The sequence below is a fragment of the Vespa mandarinia genome, chromosome 5 (genome assembly GCF_050613455.1).
Source record: "Vespa mandarinia isolate Hongniang chromosome 5, ASM5061345v1, whole genome shotgun sequence".
NCBI lineage: Eukaryota > Metazoa > Arthropoda > Insecta > Hymenoptera > Vespidae > Vespa > Vespa mandarinia.
In genome coordinates, this window is record NC_140814.1 from 4,865,001 (window position 1) to 4,882,500 (window position 17,500).

At 31.1% G+C, this 17,500-nt stretch overlaps 3 protein-coding genes across 9 annotated transcripts in view; 1 reads left to right on the top strand and 2 right to left on the bottom strand.

Annotated features, from left to right (window-relative positions):
* Positions 1-322, bottom strand: part of LOC118441743 (uncharacterized) — a 27,029-nt gene extending 26,707 nt beyond the window's left edge. The window contains exon 1 of the mRNA XM_035866593.2: positions 1-322. This exon is cut by the window's left edge and continues 1,016 nt beyond it. The gene's annotated coding sequence lies outside the window, so the exon portion shown is untranslated.
* The window catches only part of LOC118441744 (uncharacterized), a 26,083-nt gene extending 15,713 nt beyond the window's left edge, over positions 1-10,370 (top strand). Inside the window, exons 3-4 of one of the 2 annotated variants that reach the window (XR_014982240.1) lie at positions 2,975-3,208; positions 7,847-8,538. Coding sequence is in view for 1 of the 2 variants with exons in the window: in XM_085657317.1 (XP_085513443.1) it covers positions 10,152-10,189 (38 nt within the window). In the remaining variant the exon portion in view is untranslated. Of the gene's footprint in view, positions 1-2,974; positions 3,209-7,846; positions 8,539-10,151 lie in introns of those variants that run through there. The other variant, XM_085657317.1, reaches the window with a different exon arrangement.
* The window catches only part of LOC118441740 (nose resistant to fluoxetine protein 6), a 16,978-nt gene continuing 6,724 nt past the window's right edge, over positions 7,247-17,500 (bottom strand). For 3 of the 6 annotated variants that reach the window (XM_035866587.2, XM_085657307.1, XM_085657309.1), the window contains 10 exons: positions 11,568-11,824; positions 11,246-11,416; positions 11,067-11,160; positions 10,871-10,990; positions 10,595-10,760; positions 9,543-9,718; positions 9,295-9,424; positions 8,476-8,793; positions 7,794-7,949; positions 7,257-7,607 (listed from right to left, as the gene is read on the bottom strand). In XM_035866587.2, coding sequence (XP_035722480.2) covers positions 7,824-7,949; positions 8,476-8,793; positions 9,295-9,424; positions 9,543-9,718; positions 10,595-10,760; positions 10,871-10,990; positions 11,067-11,160; positions 11,246-11,416; positions 11,568-11,824 — 1,558 coding nt within the window. In that variant the 3' untranslated portion in view covers positions 7,257-7,607; positions 7,794-7,823. Of the gene's footprint in view, positions 7,608-7,793; positions 7,950-8,475; positions 8,794-9,294; positions 9,425-9,542; positions 9,719-10,594; positions 10,761-10,870; positions 10,991-11,066; positions 11,161-11,245; positions 11,417-11,567; positions 11,825-17,500 lie in introns of those variants that run through there. The other 3 variants (XM_035866584.2, XM_035866586.2, XM_085657308.1) reach the window with 3 other exon arrangements.

The following is a 17,500-nucleotide window of genomic DNA, read 5'->3' on the forward strand; positions in this document are numbered from 1 at the left end:
ACCGTAAGAATAATGATATATTTTTCTTCACCTAAAGGCGTTTAATCACAAGCATTGAATGTTTTTTAACACTGTTGCTTAAATCCAAGCTGAATATATCCGTTTACGTATTCCTTACGTTTCTTTTCTCAAAAAGAAAGTTATCATTTTTAAATACGTTTGTCTGTCTCTTCGATCGCCATCGGGTTCTTTTTCTCTAACTAACGAATCGTTTCGTACGAATTGTTTCAAAGATCTTATTTCGAGTCTATATTTTTTTTCTCCTCTCCCTATATATTTTCTTTTTTCTCTTTTTCCTTTACTTTCTTTTTTTTTTCTCTTCTTTTCTTCTTCTACTTTTTTCTTTTTTTTCTTTTTTTTTTTTTAAACAATTTTAATCTATATAAAATAAATTACTTAGCTTCGAGCGTTTCATAGAAACTTGTTATTTCGAATGGATTCCTTTTGGGTGCATTTTTAACGAATGCGTTATATGAAGCCTTTAGCTTTGTAAAAACATTGATAAAAAGCGATCGAATATTTATTTTAAATGCATTGGCTCAAATGATCCTGTTCGAGTATATTTTCTTTCTTTCTTTCTTTCTGTTTTTTTTTCTTTTTTTTTTCTTTCTTTTTTTTTTTTTTCTTTTCGTCGGAACAACGTTATCCCAAAGCGTTATCCTATTATATCAATGGTCTTGTTAATCGTACGTCGTTACGAATCGTTTTTATCGAATTACTTATGCGAACTATTTCGAGGACGTTATTACGAACGCGTTGTCTCTCTTTTTAAATGTTATTTTATAAAAGAAATCGCATGTTCGTCGAACGACGGCTCTTGGCCGACTGATTGCGAAAACGCAAAGACCACTCGCGCTCTTTCTGTGCGCGCCAGTGTGTTATTCGCACATGCGTACATTCCGCGCGGAATTCTGACGTCCCTATAGGACGACCTCGTAAATATTCTTCTTCGAATTTATTGAACATTGCGAATATTATTATACCGAATATTATTCATTATTTTATCATTATATAAATATTTGATCTTTCGTTAATCCTTGTTACTCTAAGAGAAGATGTACAGGAAATAATATGATATACGATATTGTCTTAATATATATACATATGTATGTATATACGTGTATATATTTCGGATATATATGTGTATATATTTCGGATGGTTTCACTTATCAACGTAATATTCGTTGAGCAAAAGAGGGAGGGGAAGAGGGGATAGCCCAAGAAGATCGCAAACATAATTATGGAAACATACGTATAACAAATAACACAGGAATATTATTGCATTGAGCGTTTAGGTAATCGACGATACATGAAACTGTTGATCAATTCTACGTTTCTATCTGTATGTAATACAAGAAGAGAGAGTGAGAGTGAGAGTGAGAGTGAAAGAGATAGAGAGAGAGAGAGAGAGAGAGAGAGAGAGAGAAAAGCGGAAGATAGAGAAGCGTATTGCTATCTGTTAATTTCAAGGAAACTATCGGGTCTTTAAGTTCTTAACCTTTTCTTCAAAGAAAGGAAAGTAGGTTACGTTGGGATCGTTTGAAAAAGGCAAACACATCACTAGGAAGATAGAAGATGCAGAAAAGTAAAGATTCGTACGTAAAGATTTGACTATGTGATATAAATAGGGTCTCTCTCTTTCTCTCTCTTTCTCTCTTTGATTCTTGATATATCTGGTCGATCTTTTTGAAAATACGCGGAACATCATTCGACTTTTCCCTCGTGTCCATTAACTTGAATATACATACCTTCGTATTTCATAGTACGAGTTCGTGGTTTCAATATATATTATTTTGAAATATCACGTATAATATGCGATCGCCTAACTATATTGTAATATAGAGATTTATAGGCTTCATATATATGTATGAGATATTACATTTTTTATTCTTTTTTTTTTTTTTTTTTTTTTTTAACGTTTCATTTCGATCGAACAATCGTACTTTTATGCTGCATCGGTTTTTCGAACGAAATGTGATTGGTCCGTTTCCGCACGATTTCGACCGTTACTATCTCTACTTCTTTCTTTCTCTCTTTTTTTTTGTTTTCTTTTTTTTTACTGTTTTTTTTGTTTTTGTTTTTTTTTTCTTTCTTTTTTTTATTACAAATGCATGCTCGTATAATCCTCGTATAACCAAATCCACGTAACACCGTGAAAGCATAGCTCGTTGCGTCACGTCTGCATTTGCATGGAAGCGTCTGAATGACGACGAGGAAGATGATGATAAAGCAAACCAAAATGGACAGAAAATTCAAAAGAAAATAAAGCCAGGAGACCGTGCATACTTATTTTTTCTGTGTACCTTTTCTTCTTCTTCTTCCTCTTCTTCTTCTTTTTTTACTTTTTCTTCTTTTATTTCCTTTTCCTCCCCCCTTTCTTTTTTTCTTTCTCCCTTCTTAAGAAATTTTATTCTCGAACATTATTTAATGTAATATGATTTATTGAAACGGAATTTTCTCCACGTGGTTTAATGATTCATAGTCCCACGATATTTATAGAAGATAATTTACGCTCGGGCAAGCAAACATTCGACCAACTCGATATACTTAGATAGGCATACACTAATACAAGAATAGCCCATATGCATTGTGGCTTACCCATATACACACATAGATATATATGTATGTATGTGATATATATATATATATATATATATATACATGAATCGCCTATGTCCGCCGATTATAATTTATAATCCAATCTCGGTGGATTAGTTGGCATTCTAAGAGACGTTAATTAGACTTCATGAGTTCAGTTTAACTAAGTTTGATACAAACAAATGCGTATTCTCGATTCAGAGAAACGCACATAAAGGATCTCGTGAATCTTCTTAGTACAAATGAAAGGACAATTTACATTGTTTTCGATTAAATAAGTGATTATAAAATGACTAAAGCTCATTATTAATTATAAGTTAATTCTTTAATTTAACGTTGAAAGATTACGTTTCAGTAATTATATCAAATTAATTAGCTCTCACGAAACTGCATACATATGATCCTTTCCATTGCGAAAAGTATACAAGAAGGATGATAAATAGGGGTCGATAGAGGATTTCGATAAGAGGTGAATCGCAAGCAGGACGACGAACATCGTACCTAATTCCTTATCGAAGCAAACGTGTCAGAAGCCATTAGGCCAAGAGGAGGACATCGTAGAGCAAGCAGCCGCTTAGAAAGCAACAACATGCAACGTTTCACGAATTAGGTATACGACCGAAATGGATTTACTTATTCTCGTCATAAATATGATCTCTATCCAATATAAATTATTAAATTGTAATTACTTTCCATTCTAATAATCTTTTCTTACAATTAATAATACTTTTTCTGCAATTAAATATTTATATTTATGTTAATTAAACGATAACAGATTTTAGAATTTAATCTCTAATTCCTAAATATATATATATGTGTGTGTGTGTGTGTGTGTGTGTGTGTGTATGTGTTCACTTTCATATATACACAATGAAACAAAATCTTAGTTATTATTTATCATTACGTCATCATAAATGTCTCATCTGACCCATTAAACTTGTGTTCGCTTTTTTTTTTCTTTTTTTTATTTGAAATTTGTTAAATCTCAGAATCTCTTAAAATGCACTTGGATTTATTTTACGAGCCATTAGAAATAATAGATGCCGGATACGCATGGACGATAGACAACGATGAAAGAGTAAAACGAGATTACACGTTTAATGGTTAAAAAGTGAAACTAAACGATGCAATCGTTCGTTGATCCGTTTTAACGTTCGATATTTTGTCGAGCACTGGAGAGAGAATTGCGCAGAGATCTTTTTGGTATTGGAGTTCAAATTACTTCTCGTAATTCTTGTTTCGACTTTTAATAGCCGACATTCCGACGATGTTATTAACTTTATCCAACATTTTGTAATGATGCCATCGAACGAGTTTGGCAAAACAACAAGCGATATCTTCCCTTGTGAGCTTTCTCTTTTATAAAGAATTATTATCGGACTGCTTTCATTTGTCTTTATCTTTTTGGTCCGTACTCTGTATAGAAAAGGAGAACGAAGCGAGAGAAATAAAAGAAAGAATAACGTCGGACTTGAAAAAAGGAACACTTTGTTCCTTGAAAGTAACGATGAAGGATGTCTTTTTTCTTTTTTCTCTTTTTTTTTTTTTATTTTTTTTTATTTTATCCCTGAACGATAGCTAGCTTTTCTCGGAAAGAAATAAAGTTGACACAATTGCTGTGTCTTCAAAAACATATACTTACTCTAAGTACGGTTTATATATATATTTATTTATTTTTTTTTTTTATTCATATTATAATGGATGACCCCATTTAAAATATATAAATTATAATATAAATATAGATTGCTATAAATATATATCAATCTATATTTTATATATATATATATATATATATATATATATATATATATATATGCACAGTTCATTTGAAACATATAAATTTTGTAATTCATTGTGTATCGTTTATAAATATTAATTATTAGTAATATTAATAAAAAGAAAGAAAAAAAAAATTAATGACGAGCGAAAGTAAAAGAATAAGCAAAAATCTCGCTATCAATATTGGTTATCGATAATCGAAACAGAAATTCCGTCATCGATATTGGTTATTTCTAAATTAAAACGAAACTCTTGTAAACCATATAGCAATTAACAACGAATAATCAAGAAATAATTCTTCATCATCGATAATGATTGTTCGTAATCATAAACAATTTCCGCTGTCAATAATGGTTATTCGTAACAAAAAATAATTTCCCTCTACGATAATGGTTACCACATTATATGAAGAAAAAAAAAAGAAAAAAGAAAAAAAAACCCAATTTTGAACCGTTCGTAATGATTATTCTTAAAATCAAAAATTGATAAATCATAAAATTTCAGCAAAATTTAATCGACAATGGATTTTCATTTAAATAAAAATTAACTTTTTTCTTTCAATGATATCTTTTTTTCGAAAGAAATCTATAAAATAATCGTTATTCTTGTTCCTCGTTTATTATATAATCCTTTGCTATTGATCTTTTATTAACAAGAAGTCCTTTATCTAATTTCTCTTTGTCAATGTTCCTTTTGTGCCATTTTAAAAATCATTTTACGTACTTTTGTTTCAATCCTGGTCGAGATAGATTATATCGTGTGGGACTATTATTTATCGTTGCAGTTACTGCTCTTTATCAAATAACTTCTATAATGGGCAGCAATTTGAAATCAACAGTGCCGTTGGGAAAAGGTTATGTTTTTGTTCGTAAAGGAAAAAAAAAAAAAAAAAAAAAGAAAAAAAGAAGGAAAAAAAATTGAAGAAATTTAGAATCGTTTAATTTTGAAAAATGAAACATTTTCTATGACAAATGAAAGAAAAGAATAAAGGAATTAATTATCGCGCGGGTAAATGATCATTTACGACTGTTAAAATTCTATTAAATATTTCTTTTACTTTTCTCTTCGATGACTATCGATATTAATAATATTTATCTATTATCGACAAAACATGAACGGATGTAAACGTGAAATTAATTGATGCATTAATTGCGTATCGTTATTTTCATACATTACATATCACGTGAGTAATAATAATAAATGTAATTAATGAGATACAATAAATCGGAATATTTAAAGAGAGAGAAAGAGAGAGAGAGAAAGAGAGAGAGAGAGAGAGAGAGAGAGAGAGAAAGAGAGAGAAAGAGAGAAATAAATAGCAAAGCAATCGAATCGAAAACTTTACGCCAATTTCTGATATCGGATTTCCGCTTCAATGAACGCAATACGAATGATGTTACTTTAGAATCGAAGCGTGATCGCAAAAGAATTTTAAAAGGGAGAATTTTAAAAGGAAATAGAAAAATAAGAAAGAGAAAGAGAGAGAGAGAGAGAGAGAGAGAGAGAGAGAGAGAGACGTAGCTTAAAGTAGATGAGATATAACGCCTTCGATGAAAAATAAATTTTTAATTTCCATCATCTTTATTTTACCGATCGAAATTCACGTTTTACTCCTTTACGTACAATGACGTTAAACGGAAGATGTAAAATCGACAGTCTCAATTTCCGACGTTTATTTACCTACTTCCTAAGTTTATCTATTACCTTGTCGGAAAGTGTATATACTAAACTCACGTGTATACTCATTATCTGTCAAGTTAACTGGATATAAAGGATATATAAGAGACAACGTCGCTCGAGGATTATCTAATTAGATTGACGTTGTTTCAAAAAAGAAAAGAAGAGGAAAAAAAAAACGTGTCACGTTGATCAGAAAGTAGAATTATACGATTCTGTTCGTTTGCATGTTAAGAAGAAGAGAAATAAGATGAATTATTTGATCGACGTATTATATGACGTTCATAAAGCCGACATTTAATCGTATATTATATTTGATACGAAGATATGGAATTTTGTTATTTCGCGAAATAGTATTTTATTCAATACGAAATATCCTATTTTCTCTCTCTCTCTCTCTCTCTCTTTCTTTCTTTCTTTCGAGAGAGATAGAGAGTGGATATGTATATCTGTGCATATATATATACATATATATATATATATATACACAATATATCAATATTTCCAACATTGGTAAGCGTCGATGTACATCAATGAAGTATATCGTTTGGATCAGTTATTACACTCTAGGAACAACTATCTCATAAAAAATATATGCAATCCTATATATATATATGTATGTGTTTGTAAAATGTGTATATATATATGTATATATGTAGATAAAAACATAGATTTATAAACGAAAAAGGATACAAGGATGTTAAAGTATTCACATATGGTCGAAGCATCGAAAATCAATTCGCGATATATACGTTTGTATTTACGTATATATATGTATGTATGTGTATATATATATATATATATATCCACTCCTATACAATTTTTCGTATTTCACGATAGACGAGGAAAGTTACCGTGTTTTCATGTCCAATTTGCTCTCTCTCTCTCTCTCTCTCTCTCTCTCTCTCTCTCTCTCTTTTTCTCTTTCTCTCTCTTTCTCACTGTTGTCCCTATCATGATATTTTCGATCTAGTCCTCATATCTAAGGAAACGCGGAAATAAACTGTCACCAAATGAATTTCGTCTTTTAACCATTATCGAAACGCAATACTTGAACGTGTCTATCTTTCACTTATAGAACATTGTTCACGTTCTATCGGCAGAGATTTAACGGGATAGGGAAGAATGGATTATGAAAGGTGAAAGTTCTTCTCCGAAGTATCGACTCGTTTGTCACGGTATATACTTCTTCATTTTATTTTTATCGATACACATTACGATAACATTGTTATAATGGCCAATAGTAAGTCGAACGTAATAATATTTTTCTATTTATTTTTATCATTTGTTTCGGATTTAATTGATTGATATTTGTTTCGATATTAATTGATTACTTATAGAATATCTCACATTCATTTACATTGAAAAGATTTGAATGTTATAAAAAATATTATTTACAAAATATTATATTTATATATCTATACATATATAAATGCACTTTTGACGCGTTTATACATTTCTACGAAAACGTAAACGGATTATACGTATCATCTGGCAGGATTTTCTCGTTAAAGGACACATCGATTTGTCGTTCCTTTTTCTCTCGATTTTCTCTGGAAAAAAAAAAAAAAATAAAAAAAAAAAAATCAATCAATGAAAAATTAATGAATGAAAGATTATGAAATGAATATTGAAAAAAAAGAAGGAAAAGAAAATAAAAAAAAAAAAATAGCAAAGAACGAAACGCAAGAGATATTTTTATTTTTATTTCCTTTTAATTTTTTTTTTTTATACCGTACCGTATGTCAAGAGACGATAAATTTTGTGTCCTATCTCGTCCGTTTTTTTCCAGTAAAGAAGATCTTCAAAAGGTTTACAACTGGTGCCTCGAAAGCGATAGAAATGCAAAATGACATGAGGTAAGAGGCGACAAGATTGCCAAAGTAAACGATGAGCTTTAAAAGAACAGACATATAACATATGTATGCGGATTTAATATGTTTATCTATGAAAGCATTTCATTTTTCTTCTCTCTTTATTTATGCAACAAAGACGTTGGAAAACTTAAACGCAGTCAGCGAAGTATCCACGATATATGAATATAAAATCGTATGATATGAACATAGAATAGCATTGTTCAATGCTGCGAAAGGAACAAATGATTTTGAAATAATATTATCTCGCTTTAGGCTGTTATCTACCTGATGCAAGGTATCGTTTAATACATGACATCTTTTACTACTTTTCTTTTCGGCATTTTACGAGCTTTTGGACTCATCATAAATAAGATAAGGCATGACGCCCGTGAAATTTATTTCGGAAATAAATCATGTATTTGTTTAATAATAATTCAAAAAAATGATACTTTGATTATTTTCGAATTTAAAATTCATACCTATAAAGAATCCTCCTTATAATATAATATTATATCTTGATAAAGAGAAAAAAAAAATAATAATTGTGAGAGAAATAGGACCTTACCACAATACCGTTATGAAGGTGCAACGGGCCATCCATTTGCGCAACGGTGATCATCATGATGACAGGATGCACCAAATAAGCGCAATAAGTTAGCCGTGATAGCGGATACATCAGCCTCAAAGACAGAAGGCTGTCTACCATTTTAGCTGAACCGGTACAACACTGGATCACGATGAAGGCCACTGCTATTGCCCAGGCAGTATGACCTAAGGCCGCGTAAATTGAACTCACTACTACCGTTAAATTAGCTGGATATAAACCGTAGACCACTGAGAACATTATCAATCCTGACAGCAACCAGCCTATCAACTTTGCGCACTGAAAGTGAAAGGACGATTCTTCAATCCTTTTGTTTTTCTTTCTTTTTTTACCTTTTCTTTTTCATTTTCATACTTTTCTATCTTTTATTATTATAATGAATCGTTTTCTACTCGACTAAGTCGTGGAAAAAAAAAAGAAGAAGATAAAAAAGCGTCGCGCGATATTATCGTTCTACTTTATATTTAGATGGAACAAAGTTTTGGAATATGAAGATTAAACTTGGTGTTGGCGAAATAGAAAATAATCGTCGTTGGAGGAAGATCGATTCGTTGAATCGAGGCCATGTTTGGTAGTGCGGTGTGCCTCTTAAGAGAGGCATACGCCATTCATACGAAATATAATACGTCTCCCGATAATATTGTGTCTAGCGGTGTCCTATTTTCTGCTTTTTATAATATCATCTTTAGAATTTTCATAGAATTGAGGATCTTGTAATGTAACCTAGGTAATAGCGTTACAGATTTTACGTATTACATGTTCATGTAATTAGATACTTACCAAAGATAGTTCTATCTTGCAGTTGGTTTTGAATAAAAAATATCCTGTAATGGTACCAACGAAATAAGGACCGGCTCTTAACCAAGGCTTATCGTAGAGTTCGTCAAAAAGGGCAAATGGTTCTTGTATTCTAGATTTGAAAAAAAAAACAATACGTTTAGTTAATGAAAAAAAAAAATTAGTTAAGAAAAAGAGAGAGAGAGAGAGAGAGAGAAAGAAAAGAAATATGATTGAACGATCATTTATACCTTGCGATGTAGTCATTGGCATATGCTACGGAGAAAGTTGTGAAGCAAGAAGATATGATAAGGACTATCACCAGGCTGATTACAATTTTCTTATATTTCACGGAGAAAAGAAGGAGAAGTATACCGAGAACGTAGAACTGCGTATCGTTTGACATATACCAACTCCACAGCATACACTGAAATTTCATCGTAGGAATTTAAACGTAGGAATAATTCAATGGTTAAAGTTTCATAATTCAATAGAACCAGCACAAGAAGTTTAAAGTAGTAAAAAGATGAATTTTCAAGTTGGAGATGTCTTTCGAACTGTCGGAAAAAATCTAATTAACTACTTCGTTTCTTCGATCATTCGTAAAGGTGATTTTTATCGAGATCCTCGTTGTCACGCTCGATCGTGTCTCATCGGCTCGAAACTTTCCCATCACCGATAGAATTAATTATTGGAAAACGATCGAAGCACCTTTCTGCGTTCCACCGATTGGTGGATGTATTCGCTTGGATTTGTCGAGGGTGCATAGGAAGTGATTTCGGTGACATACATTTGGCGCGAGCAGGTGTGCTGACGATCGTAATAAATACCTATCTGCAATTTCATTTTCTCTAACACAGGTACTGATCTAATATTAAGTCTGGACATTAATCGTTAAACCTCATTAAGGATTACACCAATCGAGACGATTAGCAAATACGAACGATCAGCGAAGCGATGATTCTAGATCAACGATTGATTTACAAGGTAATCGAGTTTCTTCTATATAATAATCTCGTGATTATAATGAAACGTTTTTTTTATAGATTCCGATCGACTTGCCTTTCTAAAATGATTAATATGATTCATGTAATAAAATTAATACATTGATGTAACATATTGCAAAATATATATATATAAGAATGTAAAAGCCATTTTTTCCCCCTATATTTATACTATAGAAAATGAAACAAAAAACAAAAAAAAAATAAAAAATTACGAAAGGATTTCTACGTAATTGATTCGTGCTGCTAACTTTTTCACCTATATCGATTATAATGTAAAATAATTATGAACGACTTACCATCTCTTTGCGAGGATATAATGAGTTCAAGTAGAGAGCGTTCCTCCACCAAAATTTGTCACAGTTCAAATGATTAGCGATCTCCGGCGTAAAGACGGTTCTCGCTTGGACCTGTTTTATAGAGATTTCGTTAATCCCAAGGACGAAGAGATAAGCCGGTGTCAATCTTCACGAATGAAAAGGAAAAAAGAAGAAAAAAAAAAAATTAGGTCAAGAGTAATCGTAACATGAAAATAATTTTCATTTATTTCTTTCCATTACTTTAATATAACTCACCTTACGAATCTATAAAGAATCATAATGATGAACTTGCTCGTGCTAGTTTTCAGAAAATCGTTTTTATCAATTTTCAAGCTTCCTAAAGATCGATAGAACAAGATCGTGACCAGAAGACCACTGAAAAATAAAACAACATATAATTTAATTTTTTTATTCCATTCTGACCTAAATTTCATATACTTGAATCAATTACCTGATGAAAAAGAATGTATCGACCGAGAAAGTAGCATTGCTGATCGTCTGGAACATAAAATTCCTCTCGGTGACAGTACGTAGCGTTTTATTCTCTAAAAGTAATACCCATTAGTTGATTTTAGGAGAAACATATGAAACGAATTTTAGAAAAGAACTTGTGAGTGAAAAAATAATTACCTGCTATAGCAAAAACTTGGAGATACGTGTGGACCATTACGACCCATCCTAATGAAAAGACTCGAAGACCGTGAAGGCAGGTCAAACTGTCTCTAGCAGCTGGCTCGGTGCTGATAATTTTTCCACCATTTACGGTAGGACTGAAAGCGAGTAGACATTTCGCCCAAAATCCTGAAAGACGTATTTAAAATTGAAAAACTTTCTTTTCGTTCATTTATTTTCTTTTCTTTTTATACGTTGTACGTATACAATTATGAAAAAAAAAAGAAAAAAAAAAAGAAGAAAAAAAAATGTTAAATGTTAAAAAAAATTACAAATTTACCTCTCTCGTTATCATCCTTTATCTGAATGCTTATGTCCTTTTGTATGTCGTTCGATCCTTTGTCGATCAATTCCTCGCCATTTTCTTGTACAATCGAGATACAACTGTTCTGTGTTAAATTTTTATCCGTAAAATTAATCACTTTCTCGTTATTATTGGTCACGTTCGAAGACTCGATATCCGTGCTTTCTATCACGATACTTTGCTCGTAAATCGTGGCACATATCATTAAAAAAAGTATACTTCCGCCAATGGTGCTAGAATTACGAAAAAAAAAAAAAAAAAAAAGTAAGAGAGAGATTGTTTAAAATACAAAAGTAAAAAAGAATGAAAGGTAAAAGAAAGAAAAATATTCCATTAATATTTATACCTAAGTTGAACTAAGTACGACTGTAAAGTTAGATCGAAGTTGCTTTTAAATGAAATATATTCTATAAAGACGGAGAATTTCATTTTCGTAACTCCTTATTATTCCAAACGGTATTCGGAAAGGGAAAGTCTACGTCGAATTTTTTTTTTCCTTTTCACTGTGAGAGACACATCTAAGACGCGCGACCTCCAAGCCAAAGAGTTGCGTCAAGAGATTTTCTTATTTAAACGCTTGACTTTTCTGGATTAGAATCCAATTAAATCGAACGAATGGAAAATCCATTGAGTAAATCAAAGAAGAAGAAAAATAAAAAAGGAAAAAGAAGAAACAAAAAAAGCTTTGCCGTTTTCGTAAACTCACGATATTCATTCGACGTAACTTCTACTTGTTTCGTTAAAACGAAGAGCACGAATAAAAACTATTAAGAAAATTACGAAGTAATCTTATCGAAACGATCTTATATCTATAAAAGTAGATACTGATTTTCATTGAATAGGGGTATCTGTTTGCATGAATATTGAAAAAAGGAAATAGTCCTAAGTGCAATGCTTTTTATCGTACGTAAAAGAAAAAGAAAAATTAGTAAACTTTACGTAGAAAAATTGTTCGATTTGAATTCGAATTATTCATTGAACTGAACGAACAGTGACATGGATTTCCTTTTACCATAGAAATAACACTCTCACTTGGTAGGTGAACGTTTTTACTTCAGGTCGACCTTCGCAAATTACCTACTTACTAGAAATAATTTTTATCGTCGTCTAGAAAATGCGAAAGTATGAAAATGAGTTCTGGTTTAAAAAAAAAAAGAAAAAAGAAAAAAAATAAAACAATCTATCAATAAATATATGTGAATTAAAAGTAAGATAGTAAATATATATAAAAGAAAACACGTGTCACTTTATTTAATGAAATTATTTTCTTTTATTGGCTCATAACAGGTAAAATTATGGTATCATTAGAAAAAAAAAAAAAAAAAAAAGAAAACAAAGAAGAAAGGCTAGAGACGTTCATTAGTATTCTCTGAAGGCGTGCATCTCTTCCTTCTATTTGATTCTCTTTAGATTCCGTCTTTCTCTTTCTCTTTCTCTTTCTCTTGGGAGAGCGTCGAAAGATGCAGCATGATGCAATTTACGTTAAACCATAAATTTGTCGTGTCCCATACGTCTTTACAGAGAAATAGAGAGAAACTAAGAGTGGAAGTACTACCTAAGGGAAATAAAATCCCAGCGTCTCTATTTGGGAAATTACTCTATATTGTACGCTTCAAGTTACTTTCGTCAGTAGACAGAGAATGAAACTATCGAAATCATTTAGATTAAATCTTTTCCACTTGTTGAAAATTATTATATTTCTTCACATATACTAAGTATAAGTATAAGCGATAATAAAATCCGTTAAAATATCTTGGGAGATAATGAAAAAAAAAAAAGAAGAGAAAACAATTCAAATAAAAATCTTTTCTAATCAATCGTTTTATCTCTTATCTATCTATATGGATTATGTATTAGAAAGTTTATATCTCGGTATCATTTCTGAATTCGTTTGTAAAAGAAATATCTACCTAAAATCCGTGGATTTGAGATAGAAAGTATTTATAATTGTTACAAAACTTCAACAAAATCATTCTACCGTAAGTATGGAGTGACACGCAACAATGCAGTAGCCAAGGTTATAAGAACATTCGCCCGGCCCATTTTCTCTTACGATTGAAGCTTATCACGATATATGTAGATATTTATATTTCAATTATTTCGGTTGTTGCTCGTTTTAAGACCGATCTATGATAATCGATATCGTATTATCATTACTTATGCATTATAGTGCCATAATTATCTCGATAGTCGGAAACAAATACGTATCGTCATGTTCTCGTTTAAAAGGACATTTAAAGGTAAATAGAACAGGTTGGGGTGCAAATTGGGTTCTTCTTAAATTAAATAAGAAAAAAAGGAAAAAGAAATAATTTCAAATAAAAAGTTTTTTCTCTAGATCGATATCCATGACCTGTTTGTCCTCGTTAGATTCGACTCGACCTCATCGAAACCCGCATTCGTTCAATGGAATGCAAACGATAAACGTGGCACTTTCACAAGTCGGACGTTTAAGGCTTTCTATAATCTTACATAATAGTTAACTGTTGCTGTTACTGCTGCTACTGCTGCTGTTGCTGTTGCTGCAAGCGAGAAAACACGAGAGACTAGCCTATAATCGGGCATGCTATATAAAGGGGACTTGAATCAAGCTCATCAAGCTGTATATATTTCCTCGAATTACATTCGCCCGCAAAACGAACTTGATCTTAATACGTTTGAATCTTCTATTCATTTCATATTACGAAAAGCCACCACGTAGGTCGAGGTCGTGAATAATCCTAAAATTATTGATCGATCAATTAATTGTAAAATTTTTCTTCGTTTGTTTTTTCTTCCATTTTTTTTTCTTTCTTATCATTACTACATACCTATATGATTTATATTATATGGATGCTTAAGTAATCACGATCAATTAAGATCTTGATCTAATAAGAACAACGATAAATATATTTGTATATTCGTATTATTAAAATTATATTCTCTATTATAAAGAGGAATGGAATTTATAAACAAATATTGCACATATATTATATATATGTGCAATAATAAAATAAAGTCTGCAAAATCGTACAGAAATGTACGATATGTTGGTATGAAATCTTTATACGATAAAATTAAAACGATGGAATATATGTAAATTTAAAATTATGCATTTTATATTATTCGAATAGACGTAGTTATTATATATCGTTTATTTGATGAGAAATAGTCGAACATTTTTATATATCGATGATAAAGAAAAAAAGAGAGAGAGAGAGAGAGAGAGAGAGAGAGAATATAGAGAGGTGTTTGATTAAAATTTAAAGAGTCACAGCAGGCTCGACGATCGATAACATGGCTATACATAAAAGCAAAATGAATTTGTCGAGCGAGAAGAGGGTTTAAAAAGGGTAAAAGAATAGTCGCAATAAAGAGGATTATTTATTGCTGAAAATCCATCATTTTTCGAAATCCTGAAAGAGTACAACTCCAAAAACGCTCTTGCCAACGTGATATTTCGCGTTAATAATTACTTCAGAGGAAAAAGAAAAAACGAGCAAACAAAGAAACGTAAAGTTCATCGAGAAATTCATAATACTTCTGTTTTCTCTTAAAGTTTGTTAAAAAATAAATTGAAGACAAATTATTCGAATAATTTTAAACTCTTAGATCTCTTGTTTCAGAGAAACGCGGAGAAGAACTTTTACAAATACAATATCAGTGGGAATTCAACTAAAAGAGAATGTTTAGTGATAGAAACTTGGCTTAAAAGTTAGAGTAATAATGTTATTTGAATTATAAATTGAACTGTTTGGTTTGTGTGGGTTATTATATCGTCGTTCACTATTACTATTCTATTCGAAACGGAGAAACGATTCAATGGTAAAATCTTTTTTCCATTCTCGATATGTTTATTTGCTTGACCTATTCATGCCTATTCTTGCTTCACTTATTCATATCCATTCTTGCTTGACCTATTCATAATTCATCTATTCATGCCTTACCTATTCTTGTTTGACCTATTCATGCTTCATCTATTCTTGTTTGACCTATTCGTGCTTCATCTATTCATACTTTATCTATTCATGCTTGGCCTATTCATGCTTCATTTATTTGTACTTCACTTATTCGTGCTTGACCTATTCATACCTGTTCATGCTTGACCTATTCATACCTATTTATACTTGACCTGTTCATACTTCATTTATTCTTCCTTGAGCTATTCTTGATATATTCAGCTTGACCTATTCATCTTGCACCTATTCTCGTTATGTCCATTCATATCTATTCTTGTTATAACTATTCACATTATACCTGTTCTTATTCCTATTATTCTTATTTTCATTCTAATTATTCTTATTCTCATTATTTTCCTTATTTTTATTCTTATTATTTTCCTTATTCTTATTCTTATTATTATTAAATTTAATTGAAAATTTTCAATAAATTCGCTATCGTAGAAACTGTTTTCTCAAAACTAGTTTTAAAATCTACCTCATTAGATTTTAACGTTAGAGATAACGTAAACGAGATGTTTATTACCTTTCATATAAAGAAAGAAAGTATTGGAAAGGTTTACTCTTATAAACATACGATTCTAAGGCTCGATCGGTGACAGTGAACCGTAAAGTAAAAGCTTGGTTACCGATAACAATCGTGATTCGCATAACTTTACGTCACGTCGTCGTTTGTATTGACCTTTCAAAAGGAAATGCCGATACAGAATGACTCGATTGCACGAATAAAAGAAAGATGTATTATCATTTCGCAATTTTGTAAAGAAAAATTTCGTAACGTGTAAAAATATAAAAGGATATTTATCAGACGCGTAATATTTTCTCTCCATATAAATATTGTGTGTTGCCATAGAACAGAAGTATAAAATTTCGAAAAAGAAAAAGTATCCGTTTGAAATGAGTGAATTTACGATGCTCATGTCTTTCGTTCCGTGTTCAGTTGCGTTGGAACAAATTATTGAAAGTATATCAACCATCGCACAAATTTCGTTCACTTAACATTAATCATTTATATCGGCAGAATTATCGAAATTTTTTTTTCTTTTTCGCTTCATACAAAATACTCCGATACGTATCGCTTTACTTTATTGTTTAAGCTTTATTCTTTAAGCTTTACTTTATTCTTTCCTTTCTTTGTCCTTTCTTTTTCTCTTAAAAGAAAATATAAGCTTTTCCTTGGCACGCAGATAAGATTGCTATTTTTGTTTCGTAACATTAGAAAGGTAGATATACGGATACACTTTAGAATGTAGTTTGAAAGTTATTTTGAACATAAATACTTTTATAGATTGCACCGGATAATAATATTTCGGAAGCTTTCGCTCGACGTTTTAAGTATCATGCAATTGTTAAACTCGTTGGACGAGTTGCTAATTTCTCTCTTTTTCTGTTTCTTTATCTCTTTAAATGAATTTGTTAATAGATATAATGTGCAAAGGAGAAACTCATAGAAAATGTAATTATCTCCTCTGCCAAGTCACAACGTACCCTTGATTAAACTTAGAAATGAGCTAAGTGAAAAGTCTATTGCATTTTCTTCTAAAGTAAACGCGAGTGATCATTATATTTTTTTGGCAAACAAAACGTGATCTTAATAATATATATCTGTACATTTGGCCAACAAAATGCGAGCGTACTAATTATAAAAATCGGTCAAGTTCGATGATTCTTAAACTTACGCAAGTATGATTAAAATAGTATTTTAACGAACGTAAAAAAATTAAAAAGGTAGGCTCCCAATTACTCCGCGACTACCCGTTGATGAAATGAACGTCAATCGATGTCTCACATAATTACATGACTCGCGAATCTTGCATTCTACTTGTCGAAAAGTCGAATCGATCGGAAATGTGTCAGCTGCGAATAGGATCGTCAGTTTTATTAGGACGTTCATTGGATATTACAGAAATAATTAGTAAGAAAAGTTTAGCGATATTAACGAGCTCGTGTTATTGATGCATATTACGATCG